Source organism: Myotis nattereri (assembly GCF_964212035.1).
Source record: "Myotis nattereri genome assembly, chromosome: 14".
NCBI lineage: Eukaryota > Metazoa > Chordata > Mammalia > Chiroptera > Vespertilionidae > Myotis > Myotis nattereri.
The window spans coordinates 59,065,957-59,090,718 of record NC_138089.1 but is presented as its reverse complement, the minus strand read 5'-3'; the positions used below and the strand labels follow the sequence as shown (position 1 = coordinate 59,090,718).

The 24,762-nt window shown below is 64.9% G+C and overlaps 4 protein-coding genes across 12 annotated transcripts; 2 read left to right on the top strand and 2 right to left on the bottom strand.

Annotated features, from left to right (window-relative positions):
* The first annotated feature begins 1,166 nt into the window (after positions 1 to 1,166).
* Positions 1,167 to 3,452, top strand: GPR62 (G protein-coupled receptor 62). The gene is made up of 2 exons (XM_081105553.1): positions 1,167 to 1,975; positions 2,058 to 3,452. The coding sequence occupies exons 1-2, from the start codon at positions 1,476 to 1,478 to the stop codon at positions 3,175 to 3,177; spliced, it is 1,620 nt and encodes a 539-aa protein (XP_080961679.1). The 5' UTR covers positions 1,167 to 1,475; the 3' UTR covers positions 3,178 to 3,452.
* Positions 3,453 to 3,778: 326 nt separating this feature from the next.
* Positions 3,779 to 15,025, bottom strand: PCBP4 (poly(rC) binding protein 4). 8 transcript variants are annotated; one of them, XM_081106600.1, is made up of 14 exons: positions 14,694 to 15,025; positions 12,983 to 13,081; positions 7,279 to 7,423; positions 7,075 to 7,098; positions 6,938 to 6,970; positions 6,672 to 6,788; positions 6,295 to 6,426; positions 6,045 to 6,173; positions 5,782 to 5,856; positions 5,590 to 5,634; positions 5,436 to 5,499; positions 5,271 to 5,323; positions 5,015 to 5,184; positions 3,779 to 4,652 (listed from the first exon to the last, which is right to left on the bottom strand). In XM_081106600.1, the coding sequence occupies exons 3-14, from the start codon at positions 7,357 to 7,359 to the stop codon at positions 4,364 to 4,366; spliced, it is 1,212 nt and encodes a 403-aa protein (XP_080962726.1). In that variant the 5' UTR covers positions 7,360 to 7,423; positions 12,983 to 13,081; positions 14,694 to 15,025; the 3' UTR covers positions 3,779 to 4,363. The 8 variants fall into 8 exon arrangements, with proteins under 8 accessions (XP_080962726.1, XP_080962732.1, XP_080962727.1 ...); XM_081106606.1 differs by having other exon boundaries at positions 3,779 to 4,455; XM_081106601.1 differs by lacking the exon at positions 14,694 to 15,025 and adding an exon at positions 13,657 to 13,849.
* Positions 14,121 to 17,946, bottom strand: ABHD14B (abhydrolase domain containing 14B). The gene is made up of 4 exons (XM_081106607.1): positions 17,873 to 17,946; positions 16,763 to 16,990; positions 15,428 to 15,669; positions 14,121 to 15,087 (listed from the first exon to the last, which is right to left on the bottom strand). Exons 2-4 carry the CDS (start codon positions 16,971 to 16,973, stop codon positions 14,908 to 14,910), a joined length of 633 nt encoding a protein of 210 aa, XP_080962733.1. The 5' UTR covers positions 16,974 to 16,990; positions 17,873 to 17,946; the 3' UTR covers positions 14,121 to 14,907.
* Positions 17,947 to 18,729: 783 nt separating this feature from the next.
* Positions 18,730 to 23,443, top strand: ABHD14A (abhydrolase domain containing 14A). 2 transcript variants are annotated; one of them, XM_081106598.1, is made up of 5 exons: positions 18,730 to 19,370; positions 20,866 to 21,077; positions 21,232 to 21,347; positions 22,684 to 22,919; positions 23,113 to 23,443. In XM_081106598.1, exons 1-5 carry the CDS (start codon positions 19,287 to 19,289, stop codon positions 23,293 to 23,295), a joined length of 831 nt encoding a protein of 276 aa, XP_080962724.1. In that variant the 5' UTR covers positions 18,730 to 19,286; the 3' UTR covers positions 23,296 to 23,443. The 2 variants fall into 2 exon arrangements, with proteins under 2 accessions (XP_080962724.1, XP_080962723.1); XM_081106597.1 differs by lacking the exon at positions 20,866 to 21,077 and having other exon boundaries at positions 18,921 to 19,370.
* The last annotated feature ends 1,319 nt before the right edge of the window (positions 23,444 to 24,762 follow it).

Below are 24,762 nucleotides of genomic sequence, written 5' to 3'. Positions count from 1 at the left end.
CCCAGGCCTGCAGGCCTCACTGGGCAGGGAGACCAATGCCGTCTCCTCCCTCTGAACGGAAACCTCAGAAATCCAGCTTTGCCTCCTGGAGGTGAACGCCCACACTCCAGCTGTGGACGCAGCTCCGGAAGCAGAGAGCCTGGCTTCCAGGTACAACGCAGCTGGGTGATCAGGGACACATTCCTTCCCTGACCCGGCATCAGCTTACTGTCTGAATAATGGAGAACTGGGCTGGGCCCTTTAAATCCTAGCAGAGAGCCCTGACCGGTTTGGGTCAGTGAATAGAGCGTCGGCCTGCGGACTGCAGGGTCCCGGGTTCGATTCCGGTCAGGGGCATGTACCTTGGTTGCGGGCACATCCCCAGTAGGGAGTGTGCAGGAGGCAGCTGATTGATGTTTCTCATCAATGTTTCTAACTCTCTATCCCTCTCCCTTCCTCTCTGTAAAAAAATCAATAAAATATATTTAAAAAAAAATAAATCCCAGCAGAGAGGGTGTCCAACCTGGGGGTCCATGCCCTAGTCTCCGCCGCCTCCATCTGTCCCGATGCTGACCATGTGCCCGTGATGGTTCCCAGGGGCGCAAGCGTGAGCAAGACGCAGACAAAGTCCCTGCTCTTACGGGACTCACATTCCCGTAAAACAGGCTCTACACAAGCACATGGGCAGATAAGAAGCTCAGTATCAGGTGGGCAAGGCGCCAGGAAGGAAAGCAAAGCAGGGCAAAAGGAGTGGTGATGGGAAGGGGGAGCGATCCCAGGAGAGACGGGCAGTCACCGAGGGCCTCTCTCCAGCAGAGACCTGGGTGCGGTGAGGGGCGAGCCGTGGACAGACCCGAGGGAAGGGTGTGCTGAGCCGGAACCCAGTCTGACACATGAGAGGACCCGCAAGAGGACGGCTCCGGCGTGGAGTAGAATAGGCGAGGAGGGGTGAGGTCACAGAGAGGGGATGCTGTTCTGAGGACAGGAAGCTCCTGGGGGGCTGCAAGAGGGTCACGCCCGATGTGACCTGTTAGAGCAGCGGTTCTCAACCTGTGGGTTGCAACCCCTTTGGGGGTCGAACGACCCTTTCCCAGGGGTCGCCTAAGACCATTGGAAAACACATATATAATTACATATTGTTTTTGTGATTAATCACTATGCTTTAATTATGTTCAATGTGTAACAATGAAAATACATCCTGCATATCAGATATTTACATGACGATTCATAACAGTAGCAACATGACAGTGATGAAGTAGCAACGAAAATAACTTTATGGTTGGGGGTCACCACATGAGGAGCTGTATGAAAGGCCGCGGCATTAGGAAGGTGGAGAACCGCTGTGTTAGAGGGACCCGCTTCAGCTGCTGTGCAGAGAGTGGACTGCAGGGCGGGGGTCAGTCAGCAAAGCGGAAACCACTCTCGGAATCCCAGACAAGAGGAATCAGATCCAGGAAAGGAACGGAACTCACAGGGGACGGCGAGGCCACCCAACGATGAGCAACCGTGGAGGCTGCTACCACTCTGAGGTTGGATCGATCATGGAGGGAAATGGTATTCCAGTGTCCAGGGGCCAGGGCCACCCGCAGGCGCCAGAACCACAGAGAGGGCTGCCAGAAGGAGCGAGGTGGAGAGGCCCGACAGAACCAGAGCGCGAGGAGGAGTACGCTGGCTCCTCCCGCCTCCCACCCTCCACTGTCCTGCTCTGGACTCCAGCTCCTGCCTGCTCTGGGCCCCTCACAGCACAGCCTCCAGCCTGCAGCTGGCAGCTGCTAGGACCAGGGGGCGGGTGCCAGGCCCTGCCCCTCCCTTGCCAACTCCGCGTCTGTGAAGGGCCACATCAGAGTGACAGCCAGTACCATCTCCAGCAGGGGCTGAGCTGCTGGGGCAGCGGAGAGAGCCACAGTCCCAGCCTTGCACCCCTCCATGGGGCTGGCCAAACCCCCGAGAGGATGGGGGCCTGGGCAGCAGAGCCAGAGCCTGGGCAGCCTATGAGGTGAGCGGCCAGAGGAGCAAGAAGCGGGGGATGGGAACGGGGGAGGGGGCCCTCCCATTTCGCTCTCTGCATCCCCACCCAGGGTGAAGCCCGAGCGCTGGATGGCCAACACCACCGGGCTCCTCCAGGCCACCGAAGTCGCAGGCTCCATGGGGTTGATCCTGGCGGCCATCGTGGAGGCAGCAGCCCTGCTGGGCAACGGCGCGCTGCTGGTGGTGGTGCTGCGCACGCCGGGCCTGCAGGAGGCGCTCTACCTGATGCACCTGTGCATCGTGGACCTGCTGGCGGCCGCCTCCATCATGCCGCTGGGCCTGCTGGCCGCGCCGCCGCCCGGGCTGGGCCGCGTGCGCCTGGACCCCGCGTCCTGCCGCGCCGCGCGCTTCCTCTCGGCCGCGCTGCTGCCCGCCTGCACGCTCGGGGTGGCGGCGCTGGGGCTGGCGCGCTGCCGCTTCATCGTGCACCCGCTGCGGCCCGGCGCGCGGCCGCCGCCCGGCCTGGTGCTCGCGGCCGTGTGGGCCGCCGCCGCGCTGCTGGGCGCGCTCGCTCTGCTCGGGCCGCCGCCCGCCCCGCCCCCGGCCCCGGCCCGCTGCTCCGTCCTGGCCGGCGGCCTCGGGCCCTTCCGGCCGCTCTGGGCGCTGCTGGCCTTCGCGGTGCCCGCCCTCCTGCTGCTCGGCGCCCACGGCAGCATCTTCCTGGTGGCGCGCCGCGCGGCCCTGCGGCCCCCGCCGCCCGCGCGCGGCGCCCGGCTGCGCTCCGACTCCCTGGACAGCCGGCTCTCCATCCTGCCCGCCCTGCGGCCCCGCCTGCCCGCGCGCAAAGCCGCCCTGGGGCCCGCGCTGGCCGTGGGCCAGTTCGCCGCCTGCTGGCTGCCCTACGGCTGTGCGTGCCTGGCGCCCGCCGCGCAGGCCGCCAAGGCGGAGGTGGCCGTCACCTGGGTCGCCTACTCCGCCTTCGCGGCGCACCCCTTCCTGTACGGCCTCCTGCAGCGCCCCCTGCGCCGGGCGCTGGGCCGCCTGGTGCGCCGAGCCCGGCCGCGGCGGGACTGCGCTCCGCGCACCTGGCACCCGCGGGCCCTCCTGCGGCGCCTCCGGGGACCTGCAGAGGGCCCTGCCCTGGGACCTGCTGAGGCACCAGATCAAGAGCCGGACTTGGCAGGAGGGGGGACCCTCCGCGTGCCCAAGGCCACCGGAGAGGGGGTCTGACTCACACTGCACTGGGCCGGAGCAAGGGGGTGGTATCACCGGGACCATCCAGCCTCCTGCCTAGGTATCCGGCTCTGGGACGGGGAAAGGGGCCCTGCAACCTGGGAGGCCCAGAGGCTTCTGGGAGCTAGGAACCCTGGGTTCTGGGCTTAACTCAGAGCACAGTCTTCGTTTCTCCCATCTGCACCCTGGACCATCTCTCAGGGCCTCTCAGCTTAGGTGGCTGGTCCTCAGGCCACGGAAGGAGCAGAGGTGGGCAGGATCCCCAGGGCTCACAGCCGAAGGGAAGGGATGGGCCAGGCAGGGCGGGTCTGGGTTCCGGCCACAACAGGAGGAACCAATGCAGAGACTCAGGGAGACGCCCCTGACATCCGCCCTGAAGAGGCCGACAAGCCCCTGGAGCGCCTCTCTCCGCCTCTACAATGCCCGGCAAACAACCGGGTCCGCTCCGTGCTCGAGGCAGGAGGCTGGACGCGTCCCCCCAAGGGTGTCCCACAGGCCCAGAACCCCGGGCTGGTGGGTTCACAGATGGGGTCCTCTGGGGCTGCCCACACACGTTTTCTGGAAGTTTTGCCAACACCCACAGTGTTTCACAGCTTCCTGGTTTCAGAATATTTATTCAAAAACAGGGATTGAAAAAACTGTACAGAGTGTCTGCTGCTGAGAGCTCAGCCCTGCCCCGTGGGACCCCCCCAGTGGCCTGGCAGTGCCCCCTCCTTGGGTGGCCCTCTGCCAAGCCCAGCCAGTCCATTCCAGTCAAAGGGTTATCCGTGGAAGCGGCAGGAATCTGCGGGGAGGTGGGGAGAGAAGCATGGCCCCCGGCCCCTCCCTCAGCCCTCCTCCCTGATCCCCACAAGGGGGCAGTAGGCTGGGAAGCCCTAAGGAATGGGGAGTGCATGAGTGACCCCCAAAGTGGGGCACTAAGGATGCTCCCTGCACCCAAGCACAGAGCTAAAGGGGTGGAGCCCCCAACCGGGGACTGTGCAGCCCCCAGAACCCTGGGCCAGAAACTGCACCCACTCTGAGCACAGGGGCCCCCACAGAGCGGGGCCAGGCAGGGTGCATCCATGCTTCTGAGCATTAGTGGTGTGTGGGGCCCCGGGCTGGGGTCTCCTCAGGCAGGCGGGGCACAGGGGCAGCCCCAGCCGGTGGTCCTGCCTGCTCCCGCGTCTGCGCCTCAGCGGCCTCAGTAGGGCGAGAATTTCTGCCGCTCAGCTTTCTTGCTCCCATTGGCCGCTGCCATCTTGGCAGTGTAGGCCGCCAAGCCGGGCGGCGGCCCTGGGGAGGCAGGTGGTAGAGCCAAGAAGGGCACAGGCTTGAGGCCGATGAAGTTGGACAGGGAGATGGCGTAGGGCGTGCCCAGCAGGCCAGGGGGAGCCGTGGGCAGGGCCGTCAGGGGCGGCGAGAAGGGGGTAGACAGGTCTGCGGGGGCCGAGCTGGGCGTCCCCCCAGAGGTAGACTTGGCCGTTTCTAGACTGGAGAGAGGGATATGGGGGGAGATGGAGGAGACGGTAGGGTGAGAGGGGACAAGGAGGGCAAGATCAGGAGACGGGAACGGAGGAGAAGATGGGACAGGGGGAAGGGCACGGACGGAAGAAAGGACAGCAGACATTGTACGGGGTGAGGGGAGCAGCGGGGAGGCCCAGGGCACAGAGCAGATGAGGGGAGAGGACCCAGGGATGGATGGAGAGCGGAAGATGGGGCAACATGGCGGGAGTGATGGAGAGCAGGGACCCAGACAGAGAGGTCATCTCTCCCCACCCCACCTGTGCCTTTCTCAGGCAGGTAGGCCCCCTGACCTGTGACCTATGACCCCCATGCCCCACCCCACACTCACCAGGCAGTGATGAGGTACTGAGCCAGAGCGATGGAGACGGGCGACCCAGTGATGGTCACGTGCCGCTCCCCGGCGCCCTCCGCCTGGTTCCCGATCTTGATGTGCGCCCCTGACATCTGCCGGATCTCGCTGATCTTGCTGCCCTGGCGCCCGATCACGCAGCCAATGAGCTGGGGGGAGGCGGGAGTTCAGCCCTGCCCAAGGCCCAGGCCCGGCCCCCGTCCCTCACCCACCCGGGCCCTGGGGCCCTGCTCACGTCGTTGGGAACCAAGAACTCCTGGGAGCTGGTTTGTGCGCCAGGATCCAGTCCTAGGGAGAGAGGGGTGCGTGTGGCTCCGGGCTTTTCCTGCCCCCCAAGTCCATGGCAGGGGCTGCTGGCCCCTGGGGACCTGCCCTGCCTCGTGCTGCTGGGGCTGCTCACCTGGCACCATGCTCGGGGAGGCAAAGGGGACCGCGTGGCCTGAGAGCTGCTGGAGCTTGGTGACCTGCGCCGGAGGAGAGGGGCAGAGGTCAGAGGGGCAGAGGTCAGAGGGGGCTTGCTTCGGGAAGGGGTGCCTCGGGCTGGGGTCACTCACCTCCGCTGGGGTCACACCCCCGTACTGACTCTGGACGGAGAAGCCCTGTGGGGATGGAGAAGCCCCGGGGTGAAGGGGTTACTGGGATAGGTCAGGGCAGTCACTCCTCCCTGGACCCCCAATTCCTCCTTCCATCCCCTCCCCGACTTCAATCCCCCTTTTTCCAACAAGGCCCCCCTACGGCCCCCTCACCTGGTTGGCGGAGAGAAGGACGGTGCCTAAGGAGAGGCTGGGGTGATACGGGATGGTGGCCCCTTTGGGTGGGGACTGGAAGGACAAATGGGGGAGCTGTCAGGACCCCGCTAGGCCACCCGACCTCGCAGGAATCCTGTGTTGTCCAGGCCCTCCCCACGACCCCCAGGAAAACGCATTGGACGTCCTGGGGCCCCTGGCCCATGGCGGCTGCCTGGCCTGCCCCCAGTGGGTGTGCCCCCTCTCCTGCCCCCGAGCAGAACCTCCAGGATAACGGCGCAGATCTGGCGCACACACAGGATGATGGCGTCAGGCACCCCGGACACGGTGACGGCACGCTCGGTGGAGTTGGGGAGCAGGTCCCCTGCCACCTGCACCTGGGCCCCCGTGGTCTGCAAGCAGAGAACAGGGGCCACTTCTGTCAGCTCCCACAGCCAGAGGAGAGCTGCCCAGGCTCAGAGCTCCCCGAGGGTAGGCAGCAGGAGGTGGGACTTCTGGGGTGGTCCCCCCCACCTCTCGGATCTCCTTGATCTTGGTGCCAGCCTTCCCGATCAGGGAGCCACACTGGCTGGCGGGGATGACAAGGCGAAGGGTCACTGGAGGCCTGGAGACGGTCCCACCGTTTGCGGGAGCAGAGCAGAGATCCTGGGTGAGGAGACGGAGGGTGATGGAGGGTGGGCCCTGCAGGCCCCTGCTGCTTCCCGACCCCCGCAGGCCCCTGCTGCTCCCCTCTATGCAGGCTCCTGCTCCTCACCCCCCCCCTGCAGGGCAGCCCACCTCAGTCCCACTCGAATGCGGGAATCCTGCCGGGCTCGGCCTCCCCTCCCACCCCAGCCAAGTCCTGGTCCTCCCAGGGAAGCAGCTGGGCCGCCACCCAGCCGGTCACACACCTCGTCCAGCTTGAAGGCGATCATGGAGACCGCATGGAAGACGGCCGCCGTGGACCCGGTGATGGTGGTGATGCGCTCGGGGCAGGAGCCCTCGGAGATGGTGATCCGGGCGCTGCTCTGTGGGTACAGGACAGGCGCCGGGCAGCGGGGCTCCCTCCTCACCTCCTCGCAGCAGCCTGGCCGCCACCCCGAGGGCAGGCCCTCCCTCCGGCTCCCTTCCCCCCCCACACCAGGCGCCCGGGCTCCTCTCCACAGTCTCCCCTCACCTGCTCCCGGATCCGCTTGACGGTCTCCCCTTTCTGCAGAAAAACACGGAGGGAGGCTCTTAGGCTGACTGCGCTGCCTCCTCTCCTGGACGGAGGCCGCAGGTCGGAGGGGACACAGAGCAGAACCCAGCACCTACCTTCCCGATGATGCTGCCCACCTCCTGCGAACAGACCAGAGAGGAGTCAGGGGGTGCCGATGCCCAGCCCTGTCCCTCCCTCCTTCCGACCTGCCCCCCATGAAGATAGGACACCTGAGCTCCAACTCAGCCGGCCAGGCCTTACCTGGCCTTGCCCCCCTCCCGCCACCCCGCCCCTGCCAAGTGGCAGCAGAGACCCCTCACCTTCCCGTGCATCAGCATGCGCAGCGTCAGGGTGATGCTGAGCTCCGGCTCCTCCTCCAGCCCCGCGTCTGAGCTGCTCATCCTGTCAGGCGGGGCTGGGGCCACAGCGGCCTGCGGGTGCGTCCACGCTGCGGCCTGGCCGGCTCTGGCAGGGGCAGCGGCAGAGGGTGAGACAGGAGCTCAGCTCTTTCAGGCCCCCTGCCCTTGCATGGGGACCCCAGAGCTGGGCTCACCAAACTCCCCGAGAAGAGAGATGACAGGGACCCTGAGTCTCAAATGTCCCACTGACCGGGGAGCTTGTGGGCAACCCTGGACAGCTCGCTCACCCCATCTGAGCCCCGGAGTCCCCACTGGAAGAAGGAAGGGGAAGCCAAGTCCTATCCCCAAAGAGTTATGAGGATTAAAATGAGCCAAGCACAGTCCCCATGAGTAGCCTGTTCCCCACCAAACGTCGGAAGAAAGCGTGAACTGGGGGGCCTCTAGGGTCCTGAGGAAGGGAGCCCCTCCCTGGCCTCCTGGAGGAGGGGACCCTGTGGGTTGCCTGGGACAGCCACGGGGAGCCATGGACGTGAAGATAGCAAGGCTCTGAGGGGCCCTCTTGCCCCTGCCTGGCAAAGGCTTGGGGAAGGGGATGGGAGCCCCCCAGACGCTGCTCCTATCCCCTTAGCTCCCTGAAGCAGAGGCGCCCTGCAGGCAGCTGAGCAGGGTCCACTCAGTCCTGGGCAGTGGGGTGTCGGGGGCTCAGCAGTGGTTCCCCAAGCCCTCTCCCACGTGCTGAGGTCAGTGTCCGGGCTGGCCACCTTCCCAGCGGGAGCCCTTTCTACTGTACCAGAAACCAGTCCCGTGGGACCCACGCCTGCAGAGGGTCTGTAACCTCTCTGGGTCCTCGCCCATAGAACGGAGGGAATGCTCCCCCCGGGGCTGGGTGATGGGTAGGAGAGGGACTCGGGGGGCTGGGGAATGTCAAGTTTGGAAACTGATGGAGAAAGGGGAGCTGGGATTAGCTGCCGGGATTAGCCGGTCGCCAGCCCTCCCCACTGGACCCCTTTGCAAGCCCTGCTTTAATCCTGAGCCTTAATCCTGCCTGGAAATCCCTCTCCTCCAGCGGCTGCCTCCTGCCAAGCTCAGCCTCGGTGGGAGCTCACGGGGACCAGCCCCGAGGAGGATCACAGGGCGCGGGACCAACTGGTGGCAAGTCAGAGCCAAGACGGAGCCCTAACCCTGCAAATCCCTCCTGCCCGGGAGGGCATGGGGCAAAGGGGGTCCCAGCCTGGAGCGCTCCAGACGACCTTGTCCTGATGTAGGGGTCAAGGGCATGGAGTAGGAAGGGGGCTCCCTGGCTTTCTCATGAAGCCTGAACAAGCCACTGCGTGGCATCAGGCCTGTCTCACCTGTACAATGGGGGTGACCCTGTCCCCCCAAGCACCCTGTACCTGTTGCCTCCCCACGACCTGCTCCTCCCTCCATTCCCATTTTGCCCATAGATTCTCCAGAGGTTAGAGGTCAACTGTGGACACAGGGACAGTGCCCCGTGGACATCCTGGCCAGCCTCGCGCTGGCTGCCCTTGCTAGCATTCCTCCGGCTGCCGGCACTTCCCCCACAAAGCGCTGGTCTCTGCTTCTGGGGACAGCCAAGCCCCGGAGTCCCTTAGAGCAGGCGCCACGGCTGCCGCCTTCTCATGTCCCCAGAGCTCAGGCCAGGGACAGGCCACAGGCCGGAGAAGGTGTTCAGAACATGCTGGTCGGCTGGACAGATGACTTCCCCGAGCAGAAAGGGAGCCTGATGCCTGCAGAGGGTCTGTAACCTGCCCAAGGTCACAGAGCGGGCACGGGGACTAGCCCAGTGGGGCCGGGTGGGTCCTGCCTGCCCGCGGGGCTGTCACGGGTCCGGGCTGAATGTGAGTCCTGGTCCTAGAGGGGGCTCTTCCAAGGTGGGGAGTGGTCTCTGAGACCCCTGCCTGCCTCGCAGATGAGGGTCGTGTTTAGAAAGGACTCACAGCTTGTCTAGAGGCATGGTCTTAGGCTTCAGAATCTCCCGAGGCTCAGGAGCCCCTGTGGGGTGGTAACCATGGAGACCCGACAGGTCCTCTGACCATCTCCACCTCACCTCCTGGGGGCCTCGAACCCAGAAACACAAGGGTCAGAGGGCTGCAATGGAGCCAGAACTGGGCTCCTACCCTGAAATGACAAGGTCTGCATGGAGCCCCACCACCCCACATCCGGTGGGTGACCTTGGCCAGGCCTCCACCTGGCCCGGACCTGCTTACCCACCTGGCTCTGTGTGTGTGTGTGTGTGTGTGTGTTTTGCTGCTCTCTCTGTCCTTCCTATTCTGAGGGACCCCTAAGGTCTGCCCTGTCTTAGGAGAGAACAAGAGGTCCCGACACAGGCCGCCCAAATTACTCTCCCAGGAACCCTAAGAACAGCGGCCCCACTAGGCACACACTCCCCTCGGCCTCCTGGGGCTCTGGGGAGTCATTGCCGCTCCAGCCTGGTGGGCCTGGGTCCCTGCTGGGCCACCCACATGGTAGCCACACCTCAGGCCACACTGACCTCCAGCTCACCTCTGGGGGCGCCAGGCCCCTCCCGTCAGCAAGCTCCTTGGCAGAGCCCAGCCCGCTTAGGCCAGCTCTGACCTCCGGTTCCCTCCTGCTCCCCGGCCCCCTCCCCAGTCCCAGCGCCCACTCCTGTCCCTGGCTTCCTGCCACTCAGGCTGGAGGGGGCCGCGGGGGGAGGTGACAGCTGTGTAAGCGATGGTGGCTGCCCCTTCCTGCCCCTCCCCCCCAGCTGTCTCTCTCTCATGACAGCTGCCCAATCAAAGGGCTGGGGGCTTAGCCAGCTCCCCCCACAGGCAGGGATCAAGTGTCCACCCTGGCTTTGTTCTGGAGCAAGAACAATCCGGGGGAGGCGAGGGCTCCTGGGGCCAGGCGACTCCGCGGACCGGCCCACCCCTTGGGGGATTCCCTGGGCTCTGCTGGCCAGAGCATCTGGACCAACTAGGGCTTGTAGGCCCACCTGGGCGGGGGAGAGAGGGGTCCAGTCTCCAAGTTCATCCCCCAACCTCCCCGCAGCACCTCCAGCCTAACCTAGCAACCTCCTCCACCTACTCCCACAGCAGCCATGGCGGCCACGCCCAGTGGTGCTGGGGAATGCGTGGGGATCAGGCGGAGCAGGGCGCGGCCGGGGGCTGGACACTGGACCTGGGGTACGGAGGGATTCTGACTCCCCTGCCCTTGGCCTTCTCCGCTCACCATTCCTGATTAGCCAGGCCTCCACAGAACCGCCCCAGCATCCTCACACCCCTCGCACGGCCTCTCCGCCTCCCAGGATGGCCACTCATACCCATTTCTCAGGAGAGCGGGGAGGAGGGGCCTGCAGGGGAGCGGCCTGGGGCTACCAGGGCTGTCTGGGACGCTCAGTGCCAGGCAGAGAAGGGAGGCTCAGACAACCTGGCTGGGCCAGGAATGCGACAGCCTCCTCAGAGCATCCGTAGGCACCCCCTGCCCCCTTCCCCAAGAGTCCACACGGCCAAGGGAAAACGAGGCAGGCCCAGGTCGGGACTGGGCTCCAGCAGAGGGCAGTTTTGTGATACAGCCCCACCCACTGGTACCCATCCCCTCACTGTCTCACCCAAATTGAGGAAGGTCTCTAGCTTCCATTCTCCATCCTGGGGCCTGGGTCATTCTGATGCTCAGTAGCCATCTTTGGCTCCCCAGTGCCCGAGGCTGATCTCCATAGACAGGCACTCAAGGGCCTTCTCGATCGGGCCCCTGCCAACGTCTCTCGCATCCCATCCCCCACGCACCGGGCTGCAAAACACACCCAGCACCTCCCGGCTCTGGGCCTCTGCCCAGGTTGATCCCGGCTTGAAATGCCCGTCCTCCCGGCTGTCAAAAGCCACCTCGCCTGTGACGCTCTCCCCATCCAAGTCAGATAGAATCACTCAGGGCTCTGGGCCCCCAAAGGTATGCCTGCAACTCAAGGGAGCCCCAGTTGGGCATTCCCGAACTTGTCTTTCCACAACACGGAGGCTCCCGGAGAGCAGGAGCCAGGACCAGGCTGAGTGTGCAGGGGAAAGACGGCTCACAGGGCCTGGGCATCAGGGACCAGAGATGGGGGCTCGGGGTCCCAGGGGAGCAGTGAGGATGGGGGAGAGAAGACACGGGGACGAGTCACCTGAGAGCCAGGCCTCATTCCTCAGCAGCCCAGGCCCTGTCCCTGCTGTTTCTCGGGGTCTGGGGGCCCCCGGACATGTCACTGGTTAGGGGACTTGCCCGGGGCTTTGAGGCTTCTGGGGGCCCAAAGTGGGTTTCCCCAGGGGCAGTGGGGCTGGAAGAACAGCTGGGTGTGGCCCATGAGTAGGTTTCACTACGCCAGGCTGGGCCCGTCACAGCTGGAAGGGCCTCACCAGAGGGGAACCTGAGGCCCAGAAGGGAAGGGGCTGGTTTGTGCGGCTGCAGGAGAGGCAACTGGCAGAGCTGGGAGGAGCTCAGGGTCCCCGTGTAGCGCAGATCTCTTTCCCCAAGAAGTCTGGGCCCATGCAATGGTGATGGACGCTGCAGGGGGGCAGTGATGGGAGTAGGAAGGGTGGACAGAGCTTGTCTGGGGACACAGGGTGGGGCACAGCAAGCCTCCCTGTGGCCTGGGCCTGCCAGGGTGTGTGGGCCGCCTGCTCCCAGCCCCCCGCCCTGAGCATGTGAGGAGAACAATCCCCTTGTGTTTGGGCAGCCTGGGCCTGCATGCTGATGAAGGCTGGGGGTGGGGGCTGGGATGGGGGTGCCTTGGAGGTTGAGAGGGTTCCAGGACCTTCAGATGGGAAAAGCATCGGGTCCCAGGTGCTGGCTCTGAGACAAAGAGGGTCACCCCAAGAAACAGCGAGGGCTGGAGTTGAGGCTTCCGCTCCTAGGGAGTCCTGGGCTCTTTGTGGGGAACGAGGCCCCTGGAGACACAGGCCCTGTTGGTCCAGCATGAAGGTGAGCGTCCCGGGCCAGTGGGGACCCGCAGCCCACATTCTGGGAGCAGGGAAGGCAACCGGCCCTGGGCGCATCCCTCCAGTCCCACTCCCCAGGGGGCAGGGCCGGGTGGGGCACTGGGTGCCACAGGTCTCAAGATGGCGGGCCTGGGACAGGAGGCAAGGAGGCGGTCACCTCCCTCCTGACCAGGCGGGCACCAGGGCCAGGCTGGCATGAGCGGCCAAAGCCCCCCACCCCCAAGGACTCCAGCCAAGAAGTCAGGTCCGAGCTGTGGGGCTGAAGAGCCATAGAGCACCAGGGACCCCTGGGAGCCCCCACTGTCACCTCCACACCCTCCGAGCCTGGAGGCCTGCGTGGGGCCCCATGGAAGACTGCGGAATAGGAAGGGGTGTGTACTGGGCCGGGAACCGCAGGGAACGGCAGGTGGGGACAAGGATGGGCAGAACCCGAACCCAGGGCAGGTCCAAAGGACGGAAACAGCAGGTGGGATGAGGCCTCCAATCTGGGGTCTCGGGTCCAGCAAGCTCCTCCCTCGTGCTGGGGGCCCCTCCAGCAGACCAGCGCCCCCCATCTGTGCAGGCCGGGGCCCGCGTGCGGCAGGGAACGTGTTCCTTGCAGCCTCCCAGGCCCCCAAACCCAGGACCCCGGCTGGTGGGTTCGGGAGCCGGCTCCCAACCCCGGCCGAACCCCCACACTCGGCGGCCCGCGGGGCCCCGCCCGGCCCGCGCCCTACCTCGCTGGGGCTGTCCTGCGGCGGCGGCGCGGCGGCTGGGCCGCTCAGTCCCACATTGTCCCCGGAGAGGCGGCCGCGCACAACTGCGAGTGACATCAGCTGCGAACAATGGAGGGGTTTGACAGGCGCGGAGCCCGGCCGGCCCGGAGCCCGGCTCCGCGCCCCCCACCCCCACCCCCCGGCCCGCCCGGCGGCCCCTCCCGCCCCCGGCCCGGATCCGATTACAGCGCGGGCCCGCCCCCGTCGCCCCAGTGCCGCAGCCGCCGCCCCGCCCCGCGCCCTGGTGCGCCCGGCGCGGCGCCGCTTCCGGGGGAGCGGGCGACCCTCCCCGCGTGGAGCCCCCGGCCCGGGAGGGGGAGGCGCGGGCAGATCGGGCCTGAAGCGCGGCTCCAGCCTCGGTCCCCCCCGCGCCCCCCGCGCCGCGCCCGGCCCGAGTCCCCTCCTCCGACCGCCCGCCCGCCTGCCCGGCGCCGCTGCCGGCCCCCTGCACCCCACTTCGGCTCGGTCCCCGGGAGCGTGGCTGCCACGCGCCGCGGGCCGCGTCCCTGCTCTCCCGCTCGGCGCCATCCATCCCTGCGCGGGGCTCTCGCCCCCCCCCCCCCAGACCCCGCACCCCCTGCCGCCCTCTGCGCCCGCGAGGCCCGGCCCCCGCCCGCCCGCCCGGGACAGGTTACCGAGCAGCCGGAGGAGGGGCCTGAGAACGCAGTGACCCGGGCACCCCGCCTGCGATCCCCCCAAAGCCACCCCCAGAGTTCCTTTGGGGGCTGGGGTCGCCAGGGAGGCCGGCGAAGTTGAGACTCTGGTGGCGAATGGGCTGGAGTCGGCGGAGGCAGGGCTGTTCCCAGGCCCTCCTGCCCCCCCCCCCCCACGGCCCCCACGAGCAAATCTACCTCCCTCTCCCCCGTAATCGGCTCAGCCGGGTCCCACTGACCTCCACCTCCCCCCACAGCTGAGTCTCTTGGCACCTGGGTGTGTGGGGGTGGGGAGGGGAATCCAATCTCCCTTCCCCTCCATCTGGCCGGGTGGACAAAGGGCAGGGGACCATCTGGTCCCGCCGGTGGGGGAGGGGCCCGTGGTGGCGGCGGTCCCAAGGGGCGGGGGAGGGGCGACGCTCTGGAGGCAGCGAGAGCCTGAGGGTCTAATTGCTTCACTTTATTTCACGGACCTCCACTCTGCGCCCCGCCCCCCGGCCTGGGAGCAGGAAAGGGCTTGGTTGGGCTCAGAAGACCCAGGCCTAACAACCTGGGAGGGTGTGGCGCCTCGGGGAGGGGGGGAGAGGGAGATCTGAGGGTCAGAGGGTGATCCTCTCCTTTGGGGGGCAGTTATGATCGGGAGCGGAGTTCAGGGCAGGCCACGCCCTAAGCCTGGCCGAGGACTCTGGGTCCCCACCTTCCCAGACATAGGGGTGCTGTATGGATGGGAGGGCGCTGCCTATGTGGACGCTTCTGTAGGCGGACAAGCATGCATGTGTGCACCTGGTGTGCAGCCCAGCAGGAGCCTGTACCTGTGTGGTTGGGTCATATTTGGGAACATGTGTGAGCATGCATGTGGGCATGTGTGTACTGTGGCCTAAGAGGTGGGATAGGGCTGTGAGGGCCCTTTGGGGCAGCCTGGGCAGATGTGGGAGGCAGGAGGGGTGGGCTGGGCAGAGCAGAGGAGGGAGTGAAAGCCAGCAGGAGAGCCCACGGCAGAAGCTCATCTAATGGGTTACCCTCCACCAGATCACGTCCATTGATTCCTGATTTTTTTGTCTTGATTTCACCTCCTCAGTGTGTCACTGCAAGAGAAAGAGGAAAAGACAGACAGACAGACCCGAAATACCAGCACCCAGGCAGACACACAGACACACACACCTGTTGATGTGCAGGGAGGGAGAGAGAGCCCCAGAAAGGCAAGCAGCGCCCCCCGGACAACAGAGCTAGGCCTCATGCCAGTCCCTGCAGGAAACCCAGCAGCCCCGCGTGCCACTCCTCGGGTTTGTCAAGGTAACACGGGTGCCCCGCCCCCTCCATGACCAGCACCCGGTGGTTGGGCAGCTGCTTCAGGTGCTCAAAGCTGGTCTGGCCCATGGGGTCCTGGTCGCCATAGACAATCAGCGCTGAGGTCTAAAGAGAGGAAAGAGGCAACATCAGCGGGGACCTCCCACGCCGGCCCCGGTCTCCCTGGCCTCCACATCCCTTCAGTCTCTCCCTGGGTCACCCCACATGAGGGGAGAGACACGCTGGCCCAGTGGGATGGGGGGAGCCAGCTCCCAAGGGACGGGGTGTGGGTTTGTGTCGGTCCCAGCACACAGTTTAGCACAAGGCCTGGCACAGGAATCTAAATCAAGCAAAAGGATACAGTTTGATGGTTCAACTCCTCCCAGAAGCTACCCCTCGGCTACCCCACTCCCAGAGGGATTTCCCTTGCTCCTGGCAGGGGCATCGCTGCCTCCCACAGGGGTACCTTCACTCTGGCATAGTCGGCAGCACTGATTTTTTCCGTGCAGATGGGGGCCACTGGCACATAGCCCCGGAGCTGGGAGCCACGGGCCGTGAGGAAGGGCAGCGAGTACATGCCACTCAGAGACGGGCTGATCACAACCGGGGGACCCAGGTCCAAGGCATCCACCACAGCGGCCAGGAAGCTGCTGGGGACCAGCTCCCCGACAGGGGCAGGGGCTGTTGCGTCCTTGGAATGCCCCAGGCCTGCAGGGATTTCAGTGTGGAGGAAACAAGACAAGCCGGTGAGTGGGGAGGGTCTCTTCCTCCAGGAAGCCCTCCTAGGACAGTCTCTCTGTGCAGCATGCCCAACTTTATTTCTGCCACAGCCGGGACTGTCCTATCTGTGGCCGGCATGAGGCCCCTCCCTCGTCAGTACAGCGCCTGGAAAGAATAGGCCCTAAAGTCCAACACAGCCGGACCCGAGTCCCAATTTTCCATTTACTATCAATGTGATCTTGGGAAGGCCCCCTGGCCCTCTCCACTGCCCAGTTTCCCCAGCTGTTAAAGGGGGAAAGGGACCTGCGGTTAGGATGGTTGTGAGATGGCGCTAACTGCTCAAGGGGCTCCCGTCCCAGGGACGGAGGGTGAGTGCCGAGGACAGGGCTGAGGGGCTGGCTCTGCACGTACCTCCCTTGCAGTGGGTGAGTCCCGCCATCCCCCCAGAAAGATGAGCTCAAGACCTGAGCCTGGAAGCTCAGCCCAACCCACTGTCAACCAATCCCGTCTGGGCCCGGAGGCCCGCCCTCGGCACTGAGGCCATCCCAGCCAAGGCCAGTGAGGGGAGCAGGTCAGCCACCCGTGCAGTCCCTTCCACCCCCGGCACCAGGGGTTAGGGCCTCCCCCCGAGCCCAGCTGAGGGCTTTCTCCTGGGATCATGACCAGCGAGCGGGCGAGCGGCTCAGCCACCCACCAGGACACTCAGCCTCACTCTCGGGGCTTCCAGCGGGGCCCAGGGCTGTGGCTCTGTCAACACATGTTTCTTCCAATGGGCTGAGCCCAATTATTGTGTCAGGTCCTGGCCACAGAGTCACGCGGACATCATTCCATGCTCACTAGAGCCAACCCCCACAGGAGCGTGGTTATCTCGCGTTACAGACGAGGACACAGGCTCTGAGACACTGCCCCCGGCAACACCCAGAGCAGCTGGGCAGTATCCAGGCACATCCGTCAAGATGAGGGGAGCTCGAGTTCTTGCAGTGCGCTCTGGGCCCTGGCCCAAGTCCCCCCAGGCCCCCAGACCCGGGTCCCCAAGGAGGTCCCCACCACCCCTCCAGAACAGAATTCTGCCCAGAAGTACCTGGCAGGTCGATGGCCACCGCCCGGTAGCCCGCCTGTGCCAGCCTGAGCAGCGTGCCCAGGTTCTGCCAGGTCTCGGAGGAGAAGCGGATCCCGTGCAGCAGCAGCACCGAGAACCGGGCGGCCTGCCCTCCGCCCGGCCGCACCTCCCGGAAGAAGAGGCTCTGGCCCTGCACCTGGATGGTGCCCTCCCGCTGCTCCACGTCCGCCATGCTGCTGCCTGCAATGCCTGCGGTTCAAGACCAGGCTGATGAGCCACAGGGCAGCCTGCCCCGTGGAGTGGAAAAGCCGCCACAGAGAGGGCAGGGTCCAGGGGAGCAGCAAGCCCCCCGCCCCCTCGGGCTCCCAGAACTCTAGGAACAAGCTTTGGGGCGAGGAAAACGAAGGTGTTATTTCTCTCTGCCCTTCACTTAATTGTGTGGTCTTGGGCCTCAGTTTCCTCATCTGGAAAATGGGACTTGAAAGCCTACATCAAGAACTAACAAGGAGAAAAAGAACCGGCAAGAGGGTGTCTGCCCTTGGAAAGACCCCAGTACAGGGGCTTCCATTATGATTCTCGTTCCCACTGGCATCCTTTTCTGCAAGTGGGGCCAACCCAGGGGCGCTCAGCTCCTAGGTGGCCGATGCGGTCAAAGGAGGCCGCGCTTGTGAAACCCTGCGGGCCGGCCCAGCGCTGACCGCGGAGCGTGGGAGTTGCTCAGTCACAGTAAGTAGCCGACTATTTTGCTCATCGACCTCTTCCTCTTCGAGGCACTGTGAAGGGTCGGAGTTTGGCACCGCAGGCAGGAGAGGGTCGGGGCTGGAGAAAAACACCCATTTTCTGGACGCGGAAAGCGCAGCGCTCAGAAGAAAAAGCATTTGGAATTCCCGCCCGCAAGGGACGTGGGGAGCCGGCGCGCTGACGCCGTGGTCAGGGGGCGATCGCGGAGCCGCCGGGGCTGCTCTGCGCCCTCCCAGGACCCCTGCTGGCTCGGCGGGCCCGGGCGGGCGGGCGCACGAGGAAGGGGTGGGGAGGCCCGAGGAAGGGGACCTGGGAGCCGAGTGGGAAGGGGAGAAACTGGGATAGTCTAACTGGAGAGAGGGAGAGAGGGTTGGGGCGCAAGGCAGGTACCTGGAGAGCTGCGTGGGCTCGCACAGCGGGAGGAAGCCGAGGACTGGAGGCTAATGGGGCCCGGGGCAGCGAAACGGGGCGGGGCTGGGAACAGGGAGGTGGCCTGGCCGGGCTGCGGGGCGCCCTCTGGTGGCCACAATCGGCGGCAGGGCCCACGTGCCCCAAGCATGGGACTGGGTGCCTTCCCGAGACCCCGCGACCCGCCCCACAAGCACAGGGGCGGCTTGAGCTCCCTTTGGAGTCGCCTCCGGGTTGTTCCCTCCTCCCCTCCTCCCCATCCCCAGCCCCAGCCTGAACTGCCCAGGTGCAGAGTTGCTCGCTAGGCATGCAGTGGAGGCTCCACTGTTTGTTTTTGTTTTATTTACCCTCACCCGAGGGTATTGTCCCATTGGTTCTCGGGGAGAGTGGAAGAGAGGGAAAGACAGAGAGAAATATCGATGTGTTTGCTTGCCTCCTGCACATGCCCTGACCAGGAGCCCGCAACCAAGGTACATGCCCTTGACCAGAATCAAACCCGAAAGGGTCCCGCAGGCTGGCGCGCTACTCACTGAGCCAAACCGGCTAGGGTGGGACAGGTTTGAGTGCGAGATTCTGCCAGTGCCCAGCCAGGCAGCCTTGATCGTTTCCCCAACGCCTCGGAGCCTCCTTCCTGGCCTGTAGAATGGCTGCGAGGTCACCCACCCCGCAGGGTGCATAGTCCTGCAGCCTCTTTGTGCCAGGCCTGGGGGCAGAGCGGACATCCATCACTTGTCGCCAAACAGGAACCGTAAGAGAAGAGAGCGAAGGGCCCAGAGGCCGCCCTGGCTGGGCCCGGCCTGTGCGGACCTGCATCTGTAAGGTCAGGGGAGTGCTGCTGCTCAACAATCTGGCACTTACACTGCGAGGCCTCCCTGCCAGACCCTGCCCTAAGGCTTGGCACGTCCTTCCGTCCTAAGACAACCCTCAGTGGTTCTCCACCTGCTGGCCCTTTAAATACAGTTCCTCATGTTGTGACCCAACCATAACATTATTTTCGTGGCTACTTCATAACTGTAATGTTGCTGCTGTTATGAATCGTCATGTAAATATCTGAGATGCAGGATGGTCTTAGGCGACCCCTGCGAGAGGGTCGTTTGACCGCCAAAGGGGTCGCGACCCACAGGTTGAGAACCGTCCTTAGACGGACCCCCGCTTTCCGGAGGGGAGGCTGGACGTGGGTGGCGACCCCGGTGGGAGGAGGCCGCGTGGCTCTACCCCGGCTCTCAGGCCTCAAACAATCCGGACAATCTGGCGAGGGGCCGGGCTGCGGACTTTGGGGCGCCGCCCCCTGTCCCCCCTCCATCGGGGCTACCAGGCGCAAGGCCTGCGACTGCGGACTGCGCACGCGCGCCTCGCCGGGTGCGGGCCGAGCCTGCGGAGCCGCGGACGCAGCGCCATGGTCGCCGGACGGTTTGGCTGCTGGTTCCGCGTGGGCGGGGCCGGCTCAGCGGCGGCCGGCCGGGTCCTCTCGATCAGCCGGGTGAGTGTCCCCCGGGACGGAGGCCAGCAGGGTGCCCGGGGCGGGCCCGCTTGCCCCTCCTCTGCCCGGCGCCCTGGGCAGAGTCCAGCGGGAGGGAGGGGCCGGCGCTGGGGCCGCGAGTGCGCGCGCGTTCGTCTGCGTGTGCTCCTGAGGGTCTGGTGTGGTGTGTCTGTCGTGGGGTGTATGTCAGTGGCTCTGTCTGCCCGCTTGTTGTCTGGGTGTGTACAGTGTATATTTCGGCGTGTGATTTTGAGGGTGTGTACTGGCTGTGTGTCTATGTGTGTATTTCTGTGTGTCTGTGTGTCCGTCTGTCTGGCTGTGCATGTGTAGTTTTAGGGCTCGGTGTATGACGGTGTTCTTGACATTTGAGGAACTGCGTGTGGTTTTGAAACCGTGTGTGTCTGTCTGTCCGTCTGTCTGCCTTCCTGGTGCCTGATGCTGGGCATGGTTTTGAGGGTGTCTTTCATGTGGACACGCATGTACACCTGTGTGTCATTGTCTGTGCGTATGCCAAGGCCTCCGTGGGCACGTCTCCACCCTTAGCCCAGGCCCTGTATCTGCAGTCGCTAGATCAGGTTGCCTGCTACCTGCCAGGTAAGGTTGCCTAGTGCTCCAGCCTCCGGGTTGCCAAGGCAACGGCAGAATTCTCCTACCTGGAGCGGCCCGTGGCCCAGTCTCCACCGCAAGGAGGGGCCGCATGGAAGCCCTGTCTGTGGGAACCTAAGCCAACCAGGGCCTCTGCTCAGCCCCTGGGTCGCCCCCTGACCTGGGGGCCTGGGAGTGGGGCTGAAGCAACATCCCAGGAGAGGCGGGTGGGGCTGGAGACTCTCAATAAAGATGTGTTTACTGGGATCTGGGAACAAGCAGGGGGCTGGCTCCTCCTAGGCCCAAGAGGCCAGCCCCAGTCGAGTCCTCTGTGTCGGTGAAATCTCACAGGAGGCGGCTTGGGGGCAGCCGGGACTACCCTCCCTCTTTTACTGACACACTGGAGACTCGGCTGACTGCTCTCTGGGTCCTGGCCCTGAGGTCTGTCCTCTGGGCTGGCAAAGGACCTGGCCGGAGGAGTCCATGAAGCAAGTCGCTTGGCATGAAGCTGGGGGAGGGGGTGGCATTCATCGCTCCAGCCTCCAATGCTGCCCTTTCCATTTCGGTGCCATTCTCCTGCCTGCCCCCCCGCTTTGCCACCCCCCCCCCCCCCAATGCCTCAGCTTCTCCTCCTCCCTGGATTCTCCCTGCTCCCTCTTCCCATTTAAACCAGCTGGGCTGGGTTACTAGTATATTCCCACCCATTGTCAAGCACATTCTGAGTTTAGCATTAGTCTACACATGCCCTGAGCCGGACCTCTCTACACAGCCATTCCCCTTTGGGGCCTCACCACTGTGCCACCCTCAAGGCTGAGCTTTACCTCAGCTGGGCGCTTCCGGGTGGGGTTTCGGGATGGGGCCCCGGGGGCCAAGTGGGGCCTCAGCCTCCTCTCCTCTCCTCCTCCTCCAGACTGTGGTACAAACCTCCATGAGCCGGTCCCACACAGCCCTGCTGGGCCTGGGCCTGCTGCTCATGCTGCTACTGTACGTGGGGCTGCCAGGCCCCCCTGAGCACACTTCCTGGCTCTGGGGAGACCCCAATGTCACAATCCTGGCCGGTCTCACCCCTGGCAACTCCCCCATCTTTTACCGCGAGGTGCTCCCACTCCACCGGGCACAAAGGTGGGTGCTGACCCCAGGGTCTAGTAGAAGGATGAGCCCCTGTGTGGGACCCCAGCTCCACGCGGGGTGCTGAGGGCTGGGAGGGCAGTGGGAGAAGCCTAGGAAGAAAGTGGGGCCCTGCCAAAGCCTCAGACCACCCCCCATGTGCCCGCAGGGTGGAGGTGGTGCTGCTCCACGGGAAAGCCTTCACCTCGCGCACGTGGGAGCAGCTGGGCACGCTGCAGCTGCTGGCGCACAGGGGCTACCGGGCCGTGGCCCTTGACCTCCCAGGTGAGAGCCCTGCCCTGGTCTGGGGAGGCAGCCGGCAGCAGGTCCAAGGGGTGGCTTCCCAGAGGGGGACGTGGGGGGGGTAGGAAAGCCCTGAGATGTGGCCGGTTGCATCTGGACCCCTGTATGTGGACGAGCAGTGACAGGTCACAATACAAGATGGCACAGGAAAAGGTCTGTATTTCCTACCTGTAAACTTGTGCGGGTTGGTGCACATCACCAAGCAAGTGGAGCGTGCCTCACTTCAGGGGAGACCTCACCATATTTTTTATGACAAACTAGAGAGCTTGTTGGTGTTTTGTTGTTGGTTTTTTTTGTTTTTTGTTTTTTTTTTTAGCTGTCAAAGGCTTTATGCTATCACTCTTGACATTAAAAAATCAAACAAGCCCTGGCTGGTTTGGCTGAGTGGATAGAGTGTCGGCCTATCCAGCCGACCGAAGGGTCCCGGGTTCAATTCCAGTCAAGGGCACATACCTTGGTTGCAGGCTCCTCCCAGGCCCGAGGCCTGGCCCCAGCGTATGCAGGAGACAACCAATCGATGTTTCTCTCACATCGATATTTTCTCTGCCTGTCCCTCTCTCTTCCACTCTTTCTAAAAATCAATGGAAAAATATCCTTGGGTGAGGATTAAAAAAAAAAAATCAAATAAGCATGACACCCTCAGAGCCCTGGGCCCTCTCACTTCAGCAGTCTGGGGGAGCCAGGCCCCTCGGGCATGTCCGGACAGAAAGAAGAGTGTGCAGGCCTGTGTGATGGGGGTTGTGAACGTGACAGGTGTCCTCCGGCTTCGTGAACCCACCGGCAGCCTGGTCCTCTCCCCCCACCACGTCTCTGGGACCCTACCAGTCACTGTGACCTCCTTTCAGTCGGCGGCGCCACGGCGGGATGGGCAGGTTGCGCCTGGCCACTCCTCCTGGGGGGCTGTGATGGATTGGGAGCTGAAATGCTTGGGTACCCACGCACCTTTGGACCTGCTGCCTGGAGCACAGGGCAATCATTTCCTTAGGAAGCTACCAAGGACGTTGATGGGGTAAAGGACACACATCTTTTAAATGTTGGCAATCATTTCCTGACCCTCGGAAACTGCTAGATGGATTTCCTCCCATCAGTCAGGATGAAAGTGCCCATTTCCCCGCACCTTCCCCAACACTGCGCATCACCAGCCTTCTTCACTTTCGCCAATGTGACGGATGAAAGGCTTTGCCAGCAGGCCTACCACATCACAAAAAAATAGCTGCTAGGGCAGGTGGGCCACCGCTCCGGCCCCTCCCCCGCCGGGGGGGGGCGCGGAAGTCCCGGCCCCCTCCCGCCCCCCTCAGCTGGTGCCTCTGCCGCCCAGGTTTTGGGAACTCGGCTCCTTCCCCGGAGGCGAGCACCGCGGCGGGGCGGGCGGAGCTGCTGGCGCGCGCGCTGCGGGACCTGGAGGTGCGGAACGCGGTGCTGGTGAGCCCCTCGCTGAGCGGCCGCTACGCCCTGCCCTTCCTGATGCGGGACCACCCTCAGCTGCACGGCTTCGTGCCCATCGCGCCCGCCTCCACCCAGAACTACACCCGGGAGCAATTCGGGGCCGTGAAGGTACTGGGAAGAGGGTCCCCCGGTCCTGGCTCCCCATCGTGGGGGCAAAGGGCTCAGGTCTCATTTGGAGGACTCACGACCCCCCCCCCCTTCTGGATGGAGAAGATGGTGTTTGGGGAGGATTTCCTAAGGGGATGGCTGGAGGGTCAGGCCCCGGAGGCCGTAGGATCACAGCCCTGGCCTTGCCCCGCAGACCCCGACGCTCATCCTGTACGGGGAGCTGGACCGCACCCTGGCTCCGGAGTCCCTGCGGCGGCTCCGCCACCTGCCCAGGCACTCGGTGGTGAAGCTGCGCGACGCGGGGCACGCCTGCTACCTCCACAGGCCCAGAGACTTCCACCGGGCCCTCCTCGCCTTCCTGGACCAGCTGCCTTGAGCTCTGCGCCAGCTTGGAGGGTCCGGACCCGCCCCCCGCCGCGGAGGCAGCCCCAGGGATTGGAGGGCAGAGGCCGGAGAGCCAGGCTCAGCCAGGGCCTCTCCTTGTATCTCACAGGCACAATAAATAAAAGCACTTTTGTCCTGCCGGGGAGTGAGAGGTCCTGGTGTTGGGGGGGGGGGGGGGGAGGCAAGGAGGGGGAGGGGGGAGGAAGGCCTGGGACTGCTTCCGGGTTGGGAAGGCTAAGAACATGGGCTTCTTCCTAGCTGGCTGCCCTCAGTTTCCTCACCTGTGAAATGGGCCTGATAGTAACACCCCGCTCAGAAGGCGGCATCAGGACTGGATGGGTCTGGGTCACGGCGGTCTCGGCCACAGTGCTGGGGGGAGGCGGGGAGGGGTCACTCCCGCTGCAGGACCACTGGGATTGGTGGGCGACCCAGAGTCAGGAATGCAGGAGCTCTGGCCAAAGGGAGCAGGCTGTGCCGAGGTGGGGTGGAGAGTGTGGTTTAACAATTAACATGGCACCGCCGGTGAACCACCAAGCCTGCTTGCCCCTGGTATGTGGGTCAGCAGCCCAGACCTACCCCCAGGAGGGTTGGGACAGAGCTCCCTGCCCCTCGCAGCCTGCCTCTCTGGGCCCCCAGGGTAAAGTCTTTCACTCTGCCCCTCCCCATGCCGACAGCCCCGGAGCAGCCGCAGGAGCTGAGAGTACCAAGGGCAGCGGGGCACACAGGGAGCCGCTAGGAGTGTGCAGCCTGCGGGTGGCCAGGGGGCACCTGTGTCTTTACCCCCCCCCCCTCCGGTGCCTGTAGACCAGGGAGCCCGGCCCGGGGTCAGTGCAGGGTGAGCTCCCCGCCTCTCACTGTCACACAGCATCGTGGTTTCACCCTCGCACGGGCCATCCTCGGTCGCTCAGACTTGCCACACCCAACCGCAGCCCACAGCCACCCACACGGTCATACCCACCGACAGCTAGAGGGGCCCCGCTGCTGCTGGTCCAGCGATCACGCGGCGGCCGCCCCGCACCTGCCGGTCCGTTTACCCTGCATTCCTGTTCGAGGGGACGTGATCCTGCGGGTGCGTGGTCCCGGCTCCGGGAGGCGGGGGACGGCGTAACCAATGACCTCTGCACACGGGGCACCGAGGCGGTCAGGGGGCCTCCCCAGGAGCCGAGACACCCGCAGGGGAGAAGCAGGACCCTCGCGGGAGGGGGAAGGCGACAGTAGGGGCCGCTCGGGCCGGACTCTGCGGCGCTGCACCCTGAGCGCTAGGGGGCGCCCGACTTTCGCGTCAGGACCCGCCCCCCTCTCCTCCGGCCCAATCCCGAGGCCGCAGGTGGAGCCCTCTGGGGGCGGGGCCATCCGGAACGCGCGGCCCAGGCCCAGGCCCAGAGGCGGGGCCCGGAGGGGCGTGTCCTGTGAACGGGGCGGTCCCGGTGGGCGGGGCCACTCGGGAGCTCCCAGTCCG